At 41.3% G+C, this 22881-nt stretch overlaps 2 protein-coding genes across 5 annotated transcripts; one reads left to right on the top strand and one right to left on the bottom strand.

Annotated features, from left to right (window-relative positions):
* The first annotated feature begins 42 nt into the window (after positions 1-42).
* Positions 43-7133, top strand: fancb (FA complementation group B). Its single transcript, XM_069532986.1, has 8 exons — positions 43-945; positions 1034-1189; positions 1283-1372; positions 1843-1971; positions 2723-2895; positions 4030-4442; positions 4517-4757; positions 6212-7133. Exons 1-8 carry the CDS (start codon positions 43-45, stop codon positions 6627-6629), a joined length of 2523 nt encoding a protein of 840 aa, XP_069389087.1. The 3' UTR covers positions 6630-7133.
* A 2418-nt stretch (positions 7134-9551) lies between these two features.
* Positions 9552-21782, bottom strand: glra2 (glycine receptor, alpha 2). 4 transcript variants are annotated; one of them, XM_069533225.1, is made up of 9 exons: positions 21242-21782; positions 20603-20724; positions 18229-18296; positions 16384-16607; positions 14970-15052; positions 14749-14886; positions 14452-14666; positions 13275-13424; positions 9552-12506 (listed from the first exon to the last, which is right to left on the bottom strand). In XM_069533225.1, the coding sequence occupies exons 1-9, from the start codon at positions 21325-21327 to the stop codon at positions 12225-12227; spliced, it is 1368 nt and encodes a 455-aa protein (XP_069389326.1). In that variant the 5' UTR covers positions 21328-21782; the 3' UTR covers positions 9552-12224. The 4 variants fall into 4 exon arrangements, with proteins under 4 accessions (XP_069389326.1, XP_019945357.1, XP_069389327.1 ...); XM_020089798.2 differs by lacking the exon at positions 18229-18296 and adding an exon at positions 18092-18159 and having other exon boundaries at positions 21242-21781; XM_069533226.1 differs by lacking the exons at positions 18229-18296; positions 21242-21782 and adding an exon at positions 18092-18119 and having other exon boundaries at positions 20603-20619.
* Positions 21783-22881: the final 1099 nt, after the last annotated feature.

Raw genomic sequence — 22881 nt, forward strand, 5'->3', positions numbered from 1 at the left:
AGCAGCGGACTTTTAAGCGACCATGTGCTATTCTGTTGCGTTATGGAGACACAACGCGTTGAAGAGCTGTATAGAAATCCCCGTTTAGTTTCCCTGTGTGGGAAGATCATCTTATTTGATCACAAGCGAGCTTCAGGCAAAAGCAACAGCAGAAAAAGTGAGTTAACATTCCGCAGCTTGTCGTATGATCGGGGGAGCAACAAGTTCCTGAAGGATGGAGCAGCTGTCATCAGCAGGAAAACACCCGCCCACGTGGACATCGTAAACTGCAAACGTGCCTTAGACCTCCAGAGGAGAGTAACCACACCGTGTGTAGTAGTGGCACAGAGGGGGGAGAGAGGAGATGGCTTCTTGTATAGCCTGCTAACAATGTGTGGCTCACACAGACTGGAGTCGTGCTTTGAGTTTAAGCTTCCTTATCAGATAAAGGGGGCTGCGTCCATCCTCCAGGGCCCCACAGTGTTGTGGAGTCATGCTGGTTATGTCTTCTATACGTCTCCACAGGCAGGAGAGGTGAGGCAGATTCCCCTGCCGTTGTCCCACAGTGTGTTTGGAGAACTCCCCCTCCTCAGAGGTCAAGTATTTGTTCTTGGGCTGAAAAATGAGTGCGATCAGCCCTCAGGCCAAACCCTGGGTTATTTCCCTCAGAGTGGACAAGCTTTCGATGGCTCTCTGATTCTACCTCACCCCTACATTGGAATCACACGATGCATCTTGGCGCTCTCGGCCGAGGTAGTGGACGGGGCCCTGAAATCTGCTGTGGTTGCAGCGACTTCTCACCAGCAGCTCGTTTATTTCCAGAGTGGGGTTGTGAAAGACATGTGTCCGCTCCCCTTTCAGCAGCCCGAAGACATTCAGTTGGTCAACTGTGGAAGGAATGGCTGCCTGTTAGTCATATCCTTCCACCAGGGAAATGTTTGCGCTCTATGGAAGGAAACATTTCAGGTATGTAAACAAAATGTGTTTCATTGAGTATAGGTGTTTTCTAAGATAACAAGTTTTCTAAGTCTACTTATTAACCTTTCTCCTCCAGATAGCCTGCCACTGGTCAGGTGTCAGCTCTGTCCATGTGGATGACTTCCTGGGATGTGGAACAGACCAGATCCTCTTGGTTTTTAAGGATGAGAGAGTAACAGGACAGCCGCTAGACAAGTTCCTCATCACAGACCTCTGTGGTATTTCATATTCTGTAAGACATACCTTTTACAATATGCTGTTCATAGGTTTTCTGTTGATGAAATGCATATGTTCAGCATAACTCTTTAAATATACATGTTTTCAGCATGGACAGGACACTGATGATCCAAAGCAATCTTCTCCTCCACCAGAGAACAACCTTCTTACTCTTCAAGCCTTGGAGTCCAGACTACAGGTGAACATTTATGTACCATCACTGCATTAGTCTTTAATTCACTATTATAACTAGAATGGCACTAGCCCATACCTCGCACTAGCCCATACCTCTGCTGAGGCCCAACACTGCCAACAGTCCCCTTTAATTGTTTCCTGGTGATATGAGCAGATTATGTTATTTATCATATCAAAAAGCAAAAATAACAGAATTATGTTACTAATGGTATTTGTCTTGTATAGATTATGTATTGTTATTATTTGACCTTCCCTCTAGAAGAACCTAAGTATTATTTGAACACTGTCATCTTATATAGTGTATATTGTTGTCAGAAAATCATCATGTGAATACAGTGGTAATGATTTGATTGAATCTACAGCTTCATCCACAATATTCCTCATGATCAATCACCTGATGATAGTTCAGTCACTTATCTTGACTATGTTCAGTTTCCAAAGAACACTAACAGTCAAATGGGCTCTTTCGTTTAGAGTGGACTGACTGTGCTTCAAGAGCTTCAAGGAGAAGTGAGAGTGAAGGACAGAGTTGTACATCAGGCAGTTCAAGCCCTGTCTGCTGTGGTGACAGAAAGAGAAGCTGTTCTCACACAACCTGAGCAGGTATAGTTCATGGGAAGAAATATACAACCACGACTTTCTGTGTGTTGTGTTGGATTGTAGTTAGCTGTGATTTTAGAGACCTGGGGGGAATCAGTAATTTGAATCAAACCAGCAACTCTTGACAGCAGGACATTTTAAATTCCCTCTTAAATTCACACCATCAAAATGTGTGATCATACACTATTTATAATTTAAGGATATACAACATATATCTCCCTAAAGCAGTGAGGTATTTTACTGTTACCAGCACCCCAACAACAGTTAGCTAGATTTGGCTCCAGCTCTTCTCACTTATTTTGATATGTTGTCATATTTGAGGAGGCACATCACATGAGGCCCAGCCCTGTATTGCTAATGCTGCCACAGGCACCGAGGAAGTAAGAGCTAAATGTTGGCAGATAAAACGCGTGGCACAAATGTCTCCTTGTCATCTACTCTGTTGCTCACTGTGACAAATCATAATTTAGATGTTCTCTAAAATGTTGCTGCTTTCTGGTATTTACCTGAAAGACTTTATTTCTTGATCTCGCAAACACCCACTGCAAGCATATGTCTATGAAAAGTAATTTCCAAATGTCAGGGATAATTATATAGTATTCTCAGAGAGTGTCTCAGTGCAACACTGTTATTTAATAGCATTTTGTTCCTAATGGACTGTTCAAATTAAAATGTCCAACAGAAAGCACTATTGCTGTCAGTGCTGTCACACACTTGTCATCGCTGATCACAATCTCTGTGACTCTCTGTCCAGGAAGGCCTCGTCGCTCTGTTGGACTCTGATGATGAGTCAAAGGATGAGGCCTCGGATGACAAGATGCAAGACATGCCGGCAGTGTCTCCTGAACCTCACATTGACAAGCTGTGGCATCGCGTTGCAGAGGACCGAATAGTTGTGGGGGTCATACTGACGACAGACAGCTCCTTGTAAACACATTTTTTTTATTGAAGTGAATTGTGTATATTTCTCTGTGTGAACAGTACAGAACAGCCTTCTTAAATGTGACCCCTTGAACATGACATTATTTAAACACGTAGCAGGGATTCTTCTAAAATCTGCTTGATGTCTTGTTAGGGATAATGAGTTCATCTGGTTTAAGTGGATCCAACTGTGCATGTCGAAGATACAGACGATATTAATATGGCGCAGCATGTACAGTAATAGTCAAGTGTGAAGTTCTGCTGACCAGCTGTCAGACCGGATCACTGCTGCCTAATTAGAATCGCCAGATTAAAATTGTGTCGCAAGATCATGTTGAGTAAATCAAATCTGTGAGGTCAAATATTTGTCTTTATTGAACTTTGTTTTTTTTTAAATTTTGGAATCAAAGACTACATTTCATGGACACTTATATGCAGACTATCAACCACATTCACAATAATTTTATTTTGATTATGATGTTTACATGAGTTTCTCATAGAACATTCCATTTATATTCCCGTTTACATGTTACAGAGCATAGTCTGATTATGACTCATGTCATTACTTACCGAGCAAGACCTTATTTAGGTTAACGTAATCAAAAAATGCTGTTTCCTTGGCATTTGTCTTATTCAGGCTATTATTGTAATCAGGTTAAATTATTGGTGTCCATGTAATTTTAGTCAGTGTAGCCAGATTGCAAAGACAAAAATAGCATGAACTGAGGATGTCTTTTCCCCTCTTTGCTTCGCCCCAAACTTTATATGAATTCCACAAACCAGATGCACGGCCGATAGGTGGTCACCATGGCAACAAGCAAGCCTTTGATAACTCTCCAAGCTCCATCGGATCCCTCCATCCACCTGTTACTGTTTTTAACAACAAGTGGAGGAAAACGACTTCTGGCATGGCTGCCTCCAGAGCCTGTGTATAGCTGTTTTGATTGGTGCACTTGTACAGCTGGTGTGATTTCAGCACTCAGAGATATTGGTGTTGTTAATTAGTTTACACACACTGACACACACACACACACACACACACACACAGACTCTGTCTGCGGTTTCGTATCTGATTTGCAGTCTGATTACCCGCTGTCCATGTGATATCTGATCGTTAGTGATGTGTTATTTTTGTTCCAGACCAGTGGCCAGCGTGAGCTTATCCATCCTGACAGAGGCGGGCCAGGGCTCAATGCCGGCAGTCATCCAGACCCAGAGCCAAGTGTTATGGCTCCCCACACCCCGCCCATCTTCCTCCTCCTCTGCCTCCACCCCACCGGAGCCGGCAGCCAAAAGAAGCAAGCAGCACAACGCCAACACACCCAATGATCTCAACACATGCAGAATGGCTGTGACTGCTGTGACCAGGCTGATTCCTCTGTTGAACTCTGGCTGTGTCAAGTGCCGTGTCATGCTCCATTACGTCCAGAGACAAGATGCTTTTTCTCTCCTGAGCAGCCCAACACCTTTTGTTGTGCACTGCGGTCAAGTTTCTCTAGATATCCACAGGGATTTTCAAACCCCACTGCTCAAAAACCCCAAACTCAAAACAGGTAAAATCACAAACACCTTGCGTTGAGATCTAAAATTTACTAGATGCTCATTATTGTGTTCTTTTTGTGCCCAGATAAAGTCAAAGAGGACTTGCTGAGTTTGTTGACTGTGCTGGATCGCTGGGTCTTCCACATAGACTCTCCTGATCACAGCTTAGGTGATGTAGACGGCTGGATTCAGAGAAGGGAGGGTTGTGAGAGGATAGAAGTGAGCCCTCAGTATCTACTGATCAATTCCTCGGGAACATCTGCTCTCATGCTGCTGCGCTGGTGCCAGATAACACCTTTTCAGGGGGAACTGTCTGTCCACTCCAGGTAAATCATTTTTATTTACAGATAACAGAAAGACGGATGGCTTTATTACTGACCTCAGAGCAGGTCTTGGTAGTTTTGATAGAACTGAGTTTTGTCCACAATCATGTTATCAGTTCATGAAGCAAAATAATGTATTTTTTTATCTCAAAGGAAAAGTTGGCCTATGAAGTTATATAGATATATACAAGCTAAAATAGCTTCTGTTAATGTGTAGAGATACTTACCAAAATGCTCTGTGACTATCCTTTAGGTTTAATCAGACACAAAAGATACTGATATTTGGTGATTCTTTGCTCCACTTGTGAGTGCATTGCAGCAACATGAAATATGAATACCATTAGCTGACATTTGTGTGTATGTGTATGTGCATGTGCATTAGGCCCCACAAAGAAAAAATGCTCTGCGGCGCTGCTAATGTCATCTTCTTGGTCTGGCCTCTCATCTTGGTGGGAGGTTTTTTGACATATACATGAATTTTGATGCTTAAATAAGAACACTGACTCTATTATATATATTTCATCTCATGACACATAATCACAGTGTTTAGTAATACATGCTTTCATCTTATAATGATTGGACAACTGAAATTCTCTTTCTGGCAAATCAGGCTCACTTAGACTCAACACGATCCAACAGATGGTCACTACATCTATTTCAACCTCTCGTCTTGTTCATTTTAGAATTAATCTAAAATGTTGGTGCTCACTTATAAATCCCTTCATGGCCACGCTCCACAGAATGTCAGATCTTCTGCTGTGTAGGTCATGAGCCATCTCTTAGGTCCTCTACCCAGGACTTTTTAAGTAAACCTTTCAGAGGTTTTGAGATTTGAGGATATAATACTTTCCAATCTGTCGCCCTTGAGCTTTGGAATCGTCTCCAAATAAGTTTGAGGTATTCTGAATCTGCAGATGCTTCTAAACAGCTGCTAAAAACCCAGTAGTACCTTTACTCTAAGTCTGAATTTGACCTTCATGTTCTATAATATATAATATTTAAATATCAAATTTGTAATTTAAAAAAATACTCTTTATGAAGACCTTCCTTTATTTTTCATAATTTGAAATATTAAATGCTGCTGTCACTTATAAAATTGAATATTACTGCTCAGTGTACTGGTTCAGAAAGTTATATCTTGAACTTCCTTAAATATTCAGTTTTATTCAATTAGTAAAGAAAGCTTATTTTTGCCAATTGAAGTGGGAACTGTTTCATTTATATTTTTTGATTTATAGTTGACAAGGCTTGGAAGACAACTAGGATGCGTATCAGTATCATTCCACTGAATATCAGAGATTCACTGTTGAGAAGAAAATAAAAAATCCTGCAAATAAACGGTGAACAGGCAGGTTTATGGCAAACAGCTGATAACCAAAGAAATAAAGAGAATTCAACAATATTTTTCAATTATAATGAAATAACATCCACATTCTTACTCTGCTGTTCCTTTGCAGCCAGTTACGGATGCTTCAATTCCTGGACTCTCTCTTGGCTTTCCTCCCTGCGTCCTGCTCTGTCCAGCCTGTCAAGGGTACCAGAGGACAGGGTGCTGCACAAACATTCTCTATGGCGTTGGAAAAAGAGGTGGTGTCGCTCACAGAGTGTGTGTCATTGCTTCTGCATGAGAAACAGGAGGATGATAAGAGGAGGAGGAGCAGTGGACATGATGAGACCCCTCCTGAGCCCGGTTCTGTGGAGGGGCTGCAGAGGTGTAGGGAGGCATGGCAGCAAGATGCGGAGCGGAGTAGTACGAGGTTGAGCCCCCTGGTGGATGTGGGGCGGTATCGTAAGCTGACCCGAAGCGTTCTCAAAGTCCAGCTCGATGGGGATTTGGCCGCTCTCTTAGAAATACAGAGGACGTTACTCCACTAATGTGCTGCTGACAGAGCCACTGTTCATTTTCTGTCTTCACGGAGCAGTTAGTCTTAATGTTGGAAAAAGCCAATAATAGTGATATCTAAAAAAATCAACAGTTCATAATGCATCTCTAGAAACGTCCTGCCCCTCTTTGCTGTCCTGGTTTCTCTCTGAGCTGGACTGCGTCTGATCTCTCAGACAGCCCCACGGGGGGCTTCATATCTTTTGAGTGTCTGTCGCTGAATAGAGCCCCTGCCTACTTCTATTGGATCACCTCCTGGGTTTCACAGCTTTAATCTGATACTGATGCAATAGTAACTCTGATCAGCTTATTACTCTGCCCAGACCTGCTGTGTTCAAAAATGCTTTTTTGTATCAGTTTGTTTTGCGACTATATGATTTTCAGTACAGGGAGACAGACCGCTTTCATCTGTGTTATGAATAAAAACAGATGAAAGAGGTTATATATTTATCACTGACTGGCTGTAGTCGACTAAAAGCATTAAATGGTATTCCCTCTCATGGCTCAGTTATTTTGGATGAAACGATGGAATGGAAAACCGTCTGTGGGTGTTGTTTCTCTCAATGTTGTTCAATGTCTTTCATCCAAGCAAACATCAAATCCCACTTTAGAAGGACTGAGTCTTTGCTGGATCCATAAAGTCGGTGGCAGCTTGACCAGTAGTGTTTGCTTAAATGGTTGAGATTTTTTTTCTTGTCTCTCAGAGGGGCTTGATAAACGAATGTGCATTTAGTTTGTTCCAGGAACTGTTCTGTGTATGTGTGTGTGTGTTTGTTTTACTCACTCACTTACTCTTAGGAGAGATCCACTCTTACACCTTTTAATATCTCCGCTTCATTGCACATAACCGCTTCCACTCAACTCACTGCCACAGGACTTCCCTAAAACATAGATGTGACCCAATTACTTCTAATTCCTGTTTCCTTGAGTTATTCCTACATGTTATTATCTAAATGCTGCTGAAACACTAAAAGAAATACATATAAAATAAATCTCCTCTTTGCAGCTCAGTAACCTTTGCTGTTCTATCCAGACAACTCAACTCCAGCTACCATTGAAACTCAATCCACACATAAACACCCTTTTTTTTTCCTCTTTCGCAGCCTCTCACAGATAAAAACCTCTCCTCAGTCACACACCTCTGTCACTGTGGGCGACAAAGAAGAATTGTGAATCCTGTACAGTTAATAACACCAGTAAATGGCCAGTGGCGAAGTAAATCACACGCATAAAGAAAAAAACTCATCTGTACTGGCGTTTTCTGAGAACCCCGTCCTGCTGCACACAGTAAAGTATATGTTTTGTCATCCCGTTACTGCCTGTGAAGTTCTATTAACTCTGAGTGTTGGAGGTAGGCTGCAGGGTTTCTACCCTCTGCTGACGTCCACTCATCTTGAATGAAGATGTGGTAGATTCATAATGTTGGAAAACATCTCAGACATTGAGAAAACTGCACCTCATACAACCTATTGAAATGGGTCGCAGGTAAAATTCACACTGTGTAGATTTCTTTACACGTTTGTGGTTGCCAGACGTCAACTTGTTTTGTGATGATGACTTTGATTGAATAGTAAGTTAAATATGAGAAAACATTCATTGCAAAAGTTAGTAGAAATAGTTTGTGTTTATTTAATAACTAAAATCTTGATTAATCTCAATGTCGTTTTATTATTTCCAAAATGTGAACTTCCATAAATATTAAAAATTCTCTCAAACAAATTTTCCATCCATTTCTTTTGCTTTTCCTGGTGGAAATGGAGGCTCAGACATAAGATTTACAGCAATAATAAAATGATTTAAGTCCCAGTCCTCAATTATTCATCATATAAACATTAGTATTCATTGAAAGGTTTTGCTGAACTGATGATGAAAAGTTTTCACAAGATTGTTTTCTGCCTTATGTATAATCATTAAACATTTAACCAAAAAGTTATTTCTTTATATATTCAAAATAATTCAGTAAAATTTTGTTGAAATCTTAATTGTTTGACCCTTTAGTTTACAGCTGAATCACAGCCTGTGCCTATAGTAAGAAGTTGAGTCTTCAATTTAGGTGGCTGCTGCAGCTAAGCCATGTTTGTAATGATGCTGTATGATGAGCACTGGTCTGGTCACTACCCGCAGTTGACTGTTATTGCTTTTGGGGTCAGTGGGTTGTCTCTCCTCTGGACCCTGGAACTCAGTGGGTCAAACCAAACAGGGCAGCAGGACATTGATTATATCTATAACATAATACATAGTGTACAGACCTCAACATAATTCTATATGCAGAGAGCTCCCATGATGCAACGCAGTGGTGAAAAGAAAGAAAATCTTAATGGGTTACATGGAAATCAAATCCTTCCATAACTTAGATACTTTAACGAGATTCTGCCTTTTGCTCATCACATGGCAACAAAGTTTTGTTAAGCCCTGAGGTGTAATACTACACTCGAGTGAACAGTCAAAAAGATGAATTGCAATGATTATGTATGTTTATAGACTCATTGCATATAAAAAGTAAAGCCAAAGCGGCTCAATCACCCCGTAGTGGCTTGCTGCATTATAGTCATCCCACCTCCTCCATGCTGGTGGTTGGGACATGGGCCGAACTGAAAAGTCAAAGTACATTACAAATATATTTTTCCCAAAGTCGGTTTCTGTGATTTTACATAGTTCTTCTCATACGGATGTTTGTTAGTTTGTTTCTGTTTAGTTGTTTGATGCTATGCTTTGTGGATAGTAGGAGGGGGTGGAGATGTATGGTCCATCTTTACATACAGTCTATAATACGCTGGCTTCTGAGGTTACAGATGTTTACCGTGTTTATGCTGAAAATGAAGTCCTCTCAAGCTTTCCTCAGCAGATGGATAACAGACAGTTGCACATGAGTTGTGGTTTTCAGATGCTGCCACATTTCAAAATGGCCTGTGAAGTTTTATTAACTTTATTTTATTTTATTTACAAGTTTATTTCATTCATTGACAACACAATTAAAATGCAAACACAAAATCTCAGATCTTGAATGAAACGAAGCAGAAAGAAGAATAAGCTTCTATAATCCGCCCCTCTTTCACAAAACATTAATTAACAAAGCAAATAATTCAATACAATTTAAAATGATGATTGTGAATTCATAAACACTTGGTTCTCACGAGGCTAAATTGAGCTCTCTACAAAAACACACAGAAGCACCTCAATAAATCCTACAGGAAATACCAGCTATAACAATAACGCTGCTGGTTTCATTATTCAAATGATGAAATTATGTTTTGATGAGTATTTGTCTTCAAAATGGAAAAATCATACACCACTATTCTTAACTTCATTAATGTCCCACTTTTCCAGTCACATTGGTCCTATCAATTGCTGTGCAGTTGCCATGGCAACCCTGGTTTCTTGCCTCTCTCTCTCTCTCTCTCTCTCTCTCTCTCTCTCTCTCTCTCTCTCTCTCTCTCTCTCAGACCTCTCAAAGCAGCCTCCCCCAAACCTTAATGAATGAGGGGGAAAGTTGTTTCCCTATTAAACACCATTATAAGCTGCAAATAATGTTCTTCTCATAAGCCATCATCCTCAATTTGATTGCATATATAGACTAAATTATACATTATATTAAAGCAGCCACAATAATGGCTCGTGGTGTGAGGCTGCATTGAAGAAATGGATGGTATATCCACGCAAGGATTAGTATTATTGATTAGTTTATAATCCCTGTGTTTTGTGCGTTTAAAAAAAGCTCTTGGATTATTCATGCAGCCGTCTCAATAAGCCCACCACAGGCCAGGCATTCGTCTTTAGAACAAATAAAGGTTGATGGATCCTGGCTTCACGCGGTGCGATAATGAACAGCCTTATTGCTCGGATAATGTCATAACAGAATATTCATCTATGTCTCTGTGATATATTTGGGTTTGTGTGCGCTCACATGCAACAACAACAGGTTGAAGAATGATTTCTTTTAGCCTGTGTATATATTTACTACTATCGTCCTTTCACCAGATCTGTATTCAACTGGTCGGCAACTGCCAACCGATTGAATCTCTATATAACAGTGTGAAATCCATTATCATGCATTAATGGAAACCAACTGTCAGATCATATCTGCGTCACCTCAGGCCTCTCACCGCTCTGTGGCATGTGTCATCACCCTGACTTATGGGCCTGGTTGGGCGCAGAGACAAAAAGGACAGGAGAGGTGGAGAGTAAATAAATATTGTGCACAGTCGATTTTATTGATGTACAGGCCAGTGGATAACCTTTTTTCCCAGTAAAAGCATTCAAGAAAGGAGTTCTTCACCACAGTATATCAGGAGTGCGAGGACCATTAGCTGCTCCGGACTTTGAGTGTTAATGCAGATTTGTTCTTCGCTGTCGAATCCTGCTACAAACATACGTCACATCCCAGCAACAAACACACCAAGTGAAGGGAAACTGTCCACAGAGGCTGAAGAAGAATACAGAAAGCTTTATATATGTATATGTATATATATATATATTTATATCTAAATGTAAACACAACCTTTCCTCCATTACAATAAATATTTCATAAGGCTCTAAATCTACAAAAAACATAGTCTCAAACTCTAAAACCATACCTAAAGATACCTGGAGTATTTACCTGGAATATAAATGACTTCATATGTGTGGGCGTATGACGGTATTGAGGAATTCAGTGCATGTTCACAGTTTGTAGGCGCACATACTCGCCATTATACCTCATGAACCGAGCCTGTGTGACACTTAATGTCTGTATGAGAGGGAAAATCAATGACTTTCAAAACATCTGAATGAACTCTCAATGGTTTTTGGTGACATCATTTGTCCGTGGATATGATTTATAATTACATTTAGAGATAAAAGGAAACAACAAGAAAGTTGCTTTGAATGTCTGGCCACAGGTAGAAAAGCGAAATCTGTGCATTCGACTCTGACGGATCACTGAAAAAATAGAGAAACATATCAGTTCATCTCACCTAATCTTTTTGATATCTAAGGCCTCCGGTATAAAAATGCAGGATTTGATTCCAGATTTTCATCTGCTTTGTCGCGCTCATGCCCGAGACATGCACCGCTACCTATGATTTTTGAAAGATGTGCACCTGCCTTCTACCTGTATGTTTAAGTTTGCTGCTGTATTTCGTTTTAACCCAAGAGGAAGTAACACTAATATCCTATAAAACAGTCTCAAACATCCTCGATAAGAAAGAACCCTTTTTTGCAAATCACAAAAAATCTCTGAGGGTCTGACTGAGCTACAAATCCATGAAACCCTTGGAATGTTTTTTCCCTTGTTTGTACAGAAGCCGAAGCTGATTCAAAAAAACGTTTGGTCCATTTTCTCCAGCATGTTCCTAAGACTTGAGTTAAAACCATTTCCCCAGATTCTTTAGGAAATATGCAGCAGTACAACAACAAAACAGCTTCTGTGTCTCAAAAGCTCCTCAAGTCATCATAACCTAAACTGTATGATGCATGAACTTTATACATTATCCCTGAAACGACACCACCATCAATACCACAGTCTGTCCTCTCATCTCGCTGTGCTTCCCCAGCATTTCTCAATCTGAGAAACCAAATAGAAACGTTATTTGTCACAGAGGGTGAAGTCTTTACTTCTTGTGGATGTCCTCGTGCCTGATGATCTTGTAGGTGACCCAGTAGAAGACGTTGAAGATGAGGAAGGCCAGAGGAAACGCGGCCCTGGAGATCGTGTCTATCCTCTTGGCTCTGTCCACGAACTTCTTCCTCATGGTGTCTATGTCCTTTGGGACGGGCAGTTGGGGGTTCGGGGCCGGAGCGGCGTTCTTAACAGCTGAGCCGTCCTTTGTTGGCAGACACTGGCTCATGTTGTAGCCAGCGAAATTAAAGCGGCCCTCACGCATGTCCTCATCCTGAAAAAAAGAAACACAAGCACATGTGGACAGAGTGAACACACTTCAGCACAAAATGTATTCTTTACTTCTTGACGGCAAATGCGTTACACATATATATAGAGCTTTTTAATCTCCTTCAAATTAACATCTCATTCCATCATTCACTCAGGGTCATGTCAGGACAACCTGCTCTGTCTCCTCAGCTGCTGTGGTTCACTGAATTTTCATGGACATTAATCATCAGATATATGCAAATAGGAAAAAAAAAACAAGATAACATCATGCCCTTAAAATAACTACTTACCTAATTAACTTTAATTCATTCAAATTATATTCATGTTACTCAAGTTCAAATATCTCCAGAATCTTCAGCCACGTTCGCAGCTCTGACAACATGGTGACGTTTAGCAGGCTGATGGTAAGTATTTTAGTAATGCAGTTTTTTTTTAACATATATCAAACTGGTGATTTTGTGTGGTCCATGTCCCATCTGCTAACATGGAGGAGGCGGGGGTTTATGACCTGTAGCGCAGCTAGCCACAGGGGGGCAGTTGAGATGTTTGGCCTCACTTTTGGGGAGCTGCCATATTTAAGTATGGTCCATTGTGTTTGTCAGAGGATCAATGAAGTTCTAACGACACATCAGCCAACCTGATTTCCCAGGTTGTAACTTTAGGGAAAATCCATCCAATACTTGACCAGAGAGTGTTCAGCAATAGCATCAATAGCTGCACATCTAACCTGTGAAAAACCAAAGAGATCTCCTTTAATGACTTTAAAACCCACCTTTTGATTCCTCCTTTGTCTTCGCCTCAGCCGAAGGAACTCCTTCTGTTGCCTGGAGACAAAATTAACCCCGGCATATTCCAGCAATGCAGCAAATACAAAGAGCAGACACACAGCCATCCAGATATCGATGGCTTTCACGTAAGAAACCTGCGGGAGACAACAGATATTTCTTCGTTAGATCAAACAACAACAAACTCAAATTCAGTCCTGATTTGACCTGGCATATTTGAAGTTTTTGTCTTCATTCGAATCCTACACCTGTTAGATCTATTCACTGCTGATTATTTCTTCCCTCCTCTTTATGTTGCTCATTACATCAGCCAACAGTGACTTCTGCACGCCTGTAATTAGCGAGGGTGTTTGCTAACAAGTGAGCTGCCAGTAATGTCAGTGAGTGCATGGACATAAACAGCAGGAAGTAATTACTGCTTTAATTACCAATACAAAGAGAACGGCAATAATAGTTTGTACCTTGATTCCGATCTGTTTCTTTCGAGAACGTGAGGATGAAGATGGAGGCGGTAACTCCTCTTCCGTGTGACCTCACATCTCCATGACGGCTGATTAGCATGTGGAGCAAACAACTCAGCCTTTTGAAGTGCTTTTTAAGGCAGTTATTGTTTTTCTTGAGTCGAGCCGCTCTTTAAGGAGGAGGAGGATGCTCTTTAAATATTTATCAGCATACATGTGTCTTTAATGTGAGAATCTCTGTTGGGGCTGAGGCCTCCTGCGTGCACATCTACAGGCTGATGCATGAAGAGCATCTGATCATCGAGATCAGCCTCTCGATGCCTGTCGGACCCTTCAAAAAATATGTGCATAGCAATTTATCCGGATTGAAAATAAGTGAGCGCACATCACTGCTGCTGCTGCTGTGGGTAATGTATATTTTCTTTAAGATGAAAGCAGATTTATGGTGTTACAGAAATGTCGAATGCTGTGAACGGCACCAATCAGGTTAGAAGAGATGCCCAGCTGAGCTGTTTTTATCCTCACAGACCCATCTGTAATAAACTCCAGAAACTAAGGAAATGCACAGAATGCTTTTCTTTACTCCCACAGTTTTGGTTTTCATTGTTAGAAATCTTCATGACACCAAAGCTTTTATGTGTGTTTAATATAATAGACGTGTAGACCTGTATTCGACCTGCTGTGAGAATAAAAACCTTTTCACCTTTGGAAGAGAAGCTCTGGAGCCGGAGCTTTGAGTGGTCATGGTAAGCACGGTGGTGATGCCCAGTGCCACTCGGGCAGGAGCAGCGTCCATGTTGATCCAGAAGGACACCCAGGAGAGGATGACGATCAGGAGAGAAGGGATGTACATCTGGATCAGGTAGTATCCCATCTGACGCTCCAGGTGAAATTTCACTTCAATACAGGTGAATTTACCTGTAAAAATTCAGACACGGGAGAACTGTCAGTTGTACAAATATGTAATTGACAATTGAATTGTTTGTGTGCGTCCACTGACCAGTGTTGTAGTGTTTGGTGCAGTAGCCCAGCTCCTTCTCCTCCCTCATGATGAACTGAGGCAGGGTGAGCCCCTCCGACACCTGCACTGGACCGTTCTCCAGCCACTCAAAGATCAAGTCGTTCATGGTGTAGCCGACTGGAGACAGAGAAGAGCGTCGGAATCAACATTTTGAAAACAACAGCTGATTTTCATGTTGCAACAAACAAGTCAGTCCTTACAACTCTCCAGCTGCATCGTACACGTTTGGACGTCCATCGGGAAGTTCTTCAGATCCATCGGGCAGGACAGGATGAGCGTCAACCTGCATGTGAGACAAAGTTACAGAAAATGACACAGTTAAAAAGGTGAATAAAATAAAACGCCCCGTTACCTTGAATAAAATGAGGCATTTCTCTGGATTTGAACATTGTTGGAAAGAGGAAAATTGTTTACCTGAAAAAAATTGAAAATGAAGTTTGTTTAATTAAAGATCAGCTAATGCTGGTGCTAATGGGGATCCTAATGAAGACAGAAAGATATCAATTGTGTTCACTTGTTAATTTTAACTTGAACAAACTTGGTTCATTTGTGTGTTACCAATTTAAGTCATTTCTTAAAGTTGATTAAAGAATTTACTCAAAACATACATGTATATCATAGGTTTATTGGTTATGGTTTTAATATAGAGCCATTGCATATTTTATTTTTAACTTAAAAAATTAAATTACAGTTGTTGTATTATTTCTATCTGGATCGTGTTCATCCTCTGTGCAGGATTCCCTTCAGCAGGTTCCCATCACACTTTCATTACTGCAACTTATTGTCTCTGTGATGCATCATGGTCCAAATGTCCGCTCCCCCACCGTGTCATCTCTCTCATGAATGGAGAGTAGCTAACTGCCGCTCATCCCTCCCGCTGACCCGCTCTACCTCCACACCTGCGCTCCACTTCTGCCTCGAGCCGCTCTTCAAATGGACTCTGAATCGATCGCTTCGTTCCAGAGAAAATTGAATCTTCTGTGCGATTGGAGTTGTATTGAAATGAAATGAAACATTTTCATTTCTTGTACAGAGTTTTGCTCGGTGCTCGAGCTGACAGGCTTTGAGATGTTGTCCATCGTGATCTGGTGGCAAAAGTTCATCCACAACGATTTATAATGTTCTGTGTGTTGCATGTTGAAGGATTCAGTTTGTTCTTTTGGCCCAATTTCTCAACAATGCCCCTGAGATGATCTTGCCCTCTTGCAATCAGCGCTCCTTTATTAAAAAAATCCACATTGCACATGCTTTGTCATTTCAAAGAGTGATCTTGATGCAGTAGAATCCATTTGAAAGTGTATGCTTTAGATTGACACTCTTTGATGTTGGAGAGGAAAAGTAATGAGTGAACATGTCCTGAGGTGATCGTGTGCATCAAAGATGGCTTCTCTACATGATCATCTTTCACTGATTCTCTACCTCTGTTACTGTAGCCTACTACAGAGCCAGGTGGTTTTCCAAAAAATAGAAAATCTTCCACACTTTTGTTTTTGCACACTTATTAATTGATTATATATTTTTTTATACTTGTTTTTCTGAAAACTTGTCTAAGTGGTTCAGTCCTCTATTCAATTCTTATGGCATTTCCTAATGACAACATGTCCAGCTCGTCACCTGATGCTGTAGAGAACTGTCCCGTTCTTGAAGATCCGCAGCAGCTTGTTGTCGGTGGTGACGTCGTGGAAGTTGGCTCCTTTCTCATTGGCGAAGAAGAGGTCGGGCTTCCATATGGAGTCCAACATGGAGGGGTCTAGGTCGAGGGAGGAGTCTGGATATTTGTTGTATGCCAGCCGAGGGTCATTCCACTTCTGCCGCAGGAAGATGTTCACCCTGTAATCCTGCGGACAAGACGAGCAGCTTTGATTGTTTTGCAGTGCAGACATTGAAGGTCATGAAAGCATGCTGGTGATGGAGGATCACTATCATCAGTATCATATATATCATGCTCATTTTGATAAGGTTGTTAACCTACATCATCATGATTGTTAAAATACACACAATGCATATCATGGAATTATAATATATAATATATATAAATCACCCGACTACTGAGGAAATAAACTATTTGTTCACTTTGTAGAATACAGGTTTATTTTTACAACATATTTAAAGTACAAATGAAACAATATGATATAACAAATAATATAATGCTCCTGATTAAAGTATATTTTTCAGCTAATAATATTTCACTTTCACTTCAGGAAATACACCTTCCAAACATTTTGTCACATTCACACATTTACAACCGTTAACATAATACAGAGCATTTTCCAAAACAACAGCATGAAGAACATGTGAGAAATAATAACATGGATAGTGAGAACAAAAAAGAAATTGAATTGCACATCGAATCTATATCATCAGTATCTCAACACTAAACAAAGTGTGTTTACTTTGATGATCGTCTATCGCTGCAAGTTGCATTTGCAAAAAAGCAGTGACCTCTGACTTTTCATACTAATCATAATTTATCTGATGAGCATTAGAGGAGATAAATGATGCATTTGTAAGACGCTGATGAGGAAAACTGACAGCGCAGTTAGCAGCGGTCTGACTGACACGAGGCTCAGAGTAATTGATATGTCACGATGATGAGAGGCCCTTATGTTGTTTGATATTTCATCAGCATATCGGCGGTTCCAGATACATTATTTGCATGTGTCTCCAGAGCCGTGTAATTCCCTGGCAACCTCGTGAGCAGAAAATAACATCCTAAACTGTTCTAATCACTCATTATGAATCATTTGATCGTGATGAGTTTCAATGCAGAGGTTTTATGTTTTAGCAGTTTGGTGTTTTTACACATTTTAGATGAGCTTAATTTAAACGCTCACATCGACACGCACATGACACACCTACATTTAATGTAGTCATTGTTTTTTTGTTTTGCCATGTTTACGACTCATTGCCTTGGTGCTCACTTCTGATACACTGCCTCATGACAGCAAGGACTACACCAAGTCCTAAATCCTTCAAAATAAAAGCACCAAAGAATGACTTCTTTCTCAAACTTTTTTTTCTTTCACACACTAATCTGCGAGCCACTCAAAAGGGCCTTGTTGCCCAATTTTTGGTTGTGAACCCACCATCTGAGAACCACTGGTTTATGATTTGGTCTGTGTACAATCATGGATCTGCCAATAAACTCATTAAAGGCAAAAATAAAAGTATTTTAATGAATGGGAAGACAGAACAATTTAAAATAAACACATAAAGTTGCTCAGGTTGGTTAAGAAAACAAAAAAACACAGGATGGTTCACTCTTAAATCCAGAGCAGGAATCACAGCGATAGAACAAGTCCAAGCACAACGCTCAACTCACCATAGTAGTTTCTGCTATAGAACCAAAGCTGTTGATAAATATGTTGCAGGTAACATTAACGGGTGGACCTGAGGGATAGATAACACATTGACACGTCGTACAGGGCAGAAATCACACAGAAAGCCAGAGGAACTCACCATGGTTGTCTCTGTGACAGAGCCGAAGCTGTTGATAAAAATATTGCATGTAACGAATACAGGGGAACCTGTGAAATGGAATGACAATGACATGATAAGGGGAAAAAATACGATTTCATCCAGGACAACTGCGTCAGAAAATGTGTCCTTTAGTTTACAAGCTGTTGTTGCACCATGAATGTCAACACGTGTTAATACCAACGTGCAGCTCTCTTCACTATTATTATTTAATGGGAGCTCGAGGAGTGAGCGGGGACACGTTGATGCAAAAGATCACATGAAAGAGGATATTTAGCTCTAGAGATGAAAATTATGTTTTTTTTCGTACTGACGTGTCGATCTTTTGTGTGGTGATCTTTTGTGGTTAATGAACACATCTTTTCTGTATCCTGTTCTTGTAAATTCAACAGAGGATACATGCACACAAACGAATGCATGCACACACATACTCAGTAAAGTGGAGCTGCAACAATGGGCCCAATAATCGAGTGCTAAGACAGGAAATTAATTGGCAGTTATTTTAATGGCAGATTAAAAGACAATAGTTCCTTCTTACCTCCACCAGGGAGGTTATGTTTCCACCTCTGTCGGTTTGTTTGTTTGTTTGTGAGCAGGATTACACAAAAACAACTGATTTCCCATGAAACATGGTGGAAAGATGTGATATGGGTCTGGTATGAGCCATTTGAGTTAGGTGAGGATTCGGATCAGAGGCGGATGCAGGAATTCTGGAATAAATCGACTTTAAAAGTCGAACATGTTCAGGAGACTGATATAAAGGACTGTGTGCAATTTTGTAGAGATACAAATACAAATACAAAGATCTAGTGATTTTAAATATGGTTTTAAAAAGGCAATTTAAATGTTGCACATTGGGCCTTTAGAAAAAAATAAAACCTATTATACCAATACATCAATTGACAGTTAATTAAAAGAAATAATAATCAGTTGCAGCCCCTCAATAATGTATTAGTCCTGATATCTAATCAGAGCATTTTCTCTCACTGTGTGTAAAAATAACCATCATGCTCTAATGAGTAGTGTTGTTTTTACTCCACCGTGGCCTGAGCTGGAATCTGTTTGTGAGGGTTGGCAGGTTGTGCCATTTAAAGTCACAGCAAATCTTTTCTTCTCTCTCTCTCTCTCTCTCTCTCTCTTTCTGACAAGTGGAGTTGTTCTCCTTTCCCAGTGCCCTCCCCACCCCCACCCCCCCTTCATCAATATTGCAGAACACTTGGTAATAATATTTGCCTGGGTTTTGTTTTGTCAGGTGGCCACATTTAACAGCAGAAGCAGGAAAAATAAAGCCTCTCAACAAATTCAGCAATGCAATCTAGGTCAGCCTTCAGAAATGCAGTTCATAGCACTCTTCAAAGTGTGACTAGCAGGTTCACAACACAAATCATCCGGGGCTCGTGCAAAAAGTGTTTGTTTTGTGGCTGTGGGGAGGGAGATTTTATGTGAGACAGGGAGCTTTATCCTAAACTACAGAGAGAATGTGAATTTAACCAGCAGGCTTTTGGTCTTTTAATCCCTGTGTGCTTTTCCTCTCATAGAAACAGTTGCTCACACTTCACCCCTGAAAATGCCAACTGGTGTTCAACAGCCTGTGTTCCTCACATCTCGAGTCCAATTCATCAGGCTTGTCCCTTCCTCTCAGATAGAGAGGAGATCTGGGCCATGAATTTCTGAGTCTTGCTAATCTATCCTGGACGGTTCCTCTATACTGGGGTCCCCAACCCCCCAAAGAACCCCCAGCCTGCAATGCATGGTCCTGAGCCTCCAGCGGTCCAGCCTATCCTCTCTCCCCTCTGTTCCAGTGACAGATGCTGTGTTTGTCTCCAGCATCGCAGCACCGGCGACAACATCAGAGGAAGTCAGTGGCCAGCAGCCATGCCACCGGGGGCTCCATCCATCATTTGGCCTGTCATGGTGGCATCCCTGTCTGCTGTACCAGTCTGAGACTGCGATGTCTACAAGACGCCCCCTCCTGCCTCTTTCTAAATGATCATTTAATGGATATAAGTATTGTATCACATATAATTCCAGTCAAAGAAAAACAAGCATGCAATGTTATAATGAGGGTTAGTTCAGGATGTAATGGAAGCAAGGACAATCTTGTGACTGTCAGCTGGAGTGATTGATTGTTCTTATCCCAGGACTGGCAGCACAGTATCTCCACAACAGATAACAACAGGGGATCTCCAGATTAGTGAAAATGTCACAGTCTGGGATGGACATGCAAAAAAAAACAGTCCATTACTAGATGTTGACGCAAAGGTGGTGATTGTGGTTGTGGTGGGGACAAGACCAGACTCGGTGTGAGGAAGTGTGTGAAGATTTTTCGAGAAGACAAACATGATGATAAACGCACCTTTAAAATTCGGTCGTATTCGTGCATCATACCCAGACGTGCGACCCATGAGTGAGTCCAGAAAGTCTGATGGAGACATGTTGGAGGATGATCTGGAATCGTGCTCCTTGGCATCAACAACTCTGGAATCACACACACACGAAAAAAAGACAAATGTCACAGCTCAAAGACATCATCAAAGATTTCTGTGCGCTCACATGGAAGAGTGGAAAATGCGTAAAAGCGCAAACACGTCTCAGATGAATTGTATGTGATTCGACGTCGTGGGCTTCTCCTTCAACATGCATGCAAGATCATCACGCTGACAACACAACATGCTGTAATTTATAGAGGTGAGATAACAGGAATACTGTTGTGACGCCGCAGGATAATAGAAAATGACACCATTTCCGTGCGTAAATCTCACCATAGTCATTGCATTGTTTTAGGAGTCTTTAGGGGCAGAAAAAATGAGTCACAAAACCAAGTGAAATGTATGGGAATAAAAGGGAACTGAACGAAATCAAATTCGAAATGACACTCAACTTGATCCTTTCATTTATATTGTTTCTTGAATCAAGCCATCAAACCCTTCTAAATGTCTAAATGATCTAAATACACAGTCTTCCATCGATGAACTTGATAAATAAATGCCCTTACCTGAAGTTGTTCGTCTCCATGAAGTATGTCAATAAAGCTACCAAAACCTTGACGAAAGAGCGATTCATTCCTGGTGGTTTCCCCATGTGCTCACTTTTCTATTTGTTCCATGTGTTTACATCGGTCAGACACATAATCCAAATAGGGGCACCGCTTTCTTCCTGACCAGGTCGTGGGCGTTTGCGTTTTCTCTTGTCACACAACAGCGATACAGGAGACATTCCTCACAGCCGCCACGGATCATACTTTAGTTTCATGAAACTCTCGGACTCCCCCAAACACATTTTTTTGCGACGGAGGTGAGAAAACGAAACATCCCAATGTGGTTAGACGTCGAGAGGAACGTGGAACTCCAGAACGCATCCCCTCATGGCAGCTTTCTGGGTCGGATCTGGATGAGATCTCGCAGCGTGGAGACGTGTCCACAGCTGGTCTGTGCTGTCGTTGCTCGTGAAGCGAAATGTCTCCAGGTGGACTTCGCCGTCCCCCTGAATGGGAGAGGAACGCCTTTTCTCATTTCAGCACTTCAGACAGCTCCCGGTCTCCGTTACGCGCAAGCGCAAGACTTAAAAGTGATGGACGTGAGTTGGTTTTCAAGTCCAATAAAACGAGGGAGATAATCTGACAGAAACATAATCAAACACTTTCTTTTAATGTCATAAAATATTTTAGAATTTCATTGTTTTGTCTCGTGAGAAATGGGAAACTCCCAGTGCGCACAGGGAACCATCCGGATCAGGTGGGTTTGGGAATTTCTTGTTTTCCAATGGTCCAATAAAGAACCTGCAATTATATGATTTTCGATAATGTTAACTTATAATTTCTGTACCCTTGAGTTCACACAGAAAACAGAGGGATGCTGATTGACTGTTTTACTCTGACATCACCCCTGGCTGGATTTTCACACACTGTGCCTTTTTTTTTTTTTTTTTGTTTGGTCCTCATCATTGTCTGTTTAGAGCAGCTTCCATCCTCACAGAGATATGAAAGTGTAAACAAAGGACGCACCAGTGAGAAGCCTCTGGGAGAATATTTGGTACCCTGGTTGCCCTGGAAACAGATTTCCGAGGCACATCATTGCAAATGCTGAAAGGTTGGCCTCCCAGAGCGAGACGGAAGCGAGCTGACAGACAGAGTCACAGACGGAGACAACGGGAAATATACAACTGAAGCCCAGGGGTGGAAGGATGGAGGTTTTTGTATAGGCCAACACAGATTCATTTATTATTGCTCCATTATTATAAAGGTATAGGTCCATATAAGCTCCTGCTATTGATGCAGAACCTGGAAGCTGGCAGTGTGAGGATATGAGTGGGCTGCAAGGCTTCACGACCACAGGCATGAATGACTCATTCCACACGAATACACAGTCATGTGCTGCAGAGGAACCAGCTAAACTTAGTGAGGCACAACAAAAGTATTTAATTCAAGTGAACCACAAGCGGAGAGTTGTAAGATTAGTGCATCACATGCCTCAGTGCTGTGACATGCTCCGGGCCGTATTACACTTCAGCCTGACACTCGGTTTACTGACCAGTGTGCAGGGGAGCTCGGGCCTGTCTCAGCCCCAGTGCTCTCCACCCCTTTAATGCTGAGGTCCAAATTACAAAGTGTCACAGCCTATCTCATGCTCGGGAATG

The sequence above is a fragment of the Paralichthys olivaceus genome, chromosome 10 (assembly GCF_024713975.1).
Source record: "Paralichthys olivaceus isolate ysfri-2021 chromosome 10, ASM2471397v2, whole genome shotgun sequence".
NCBI lineage: Eukaryota > Metazoa > Chordata > Actinopteri > Pleuronectiformes > Paralichthyidae > Paralichthys > Paralichthys olivaceus.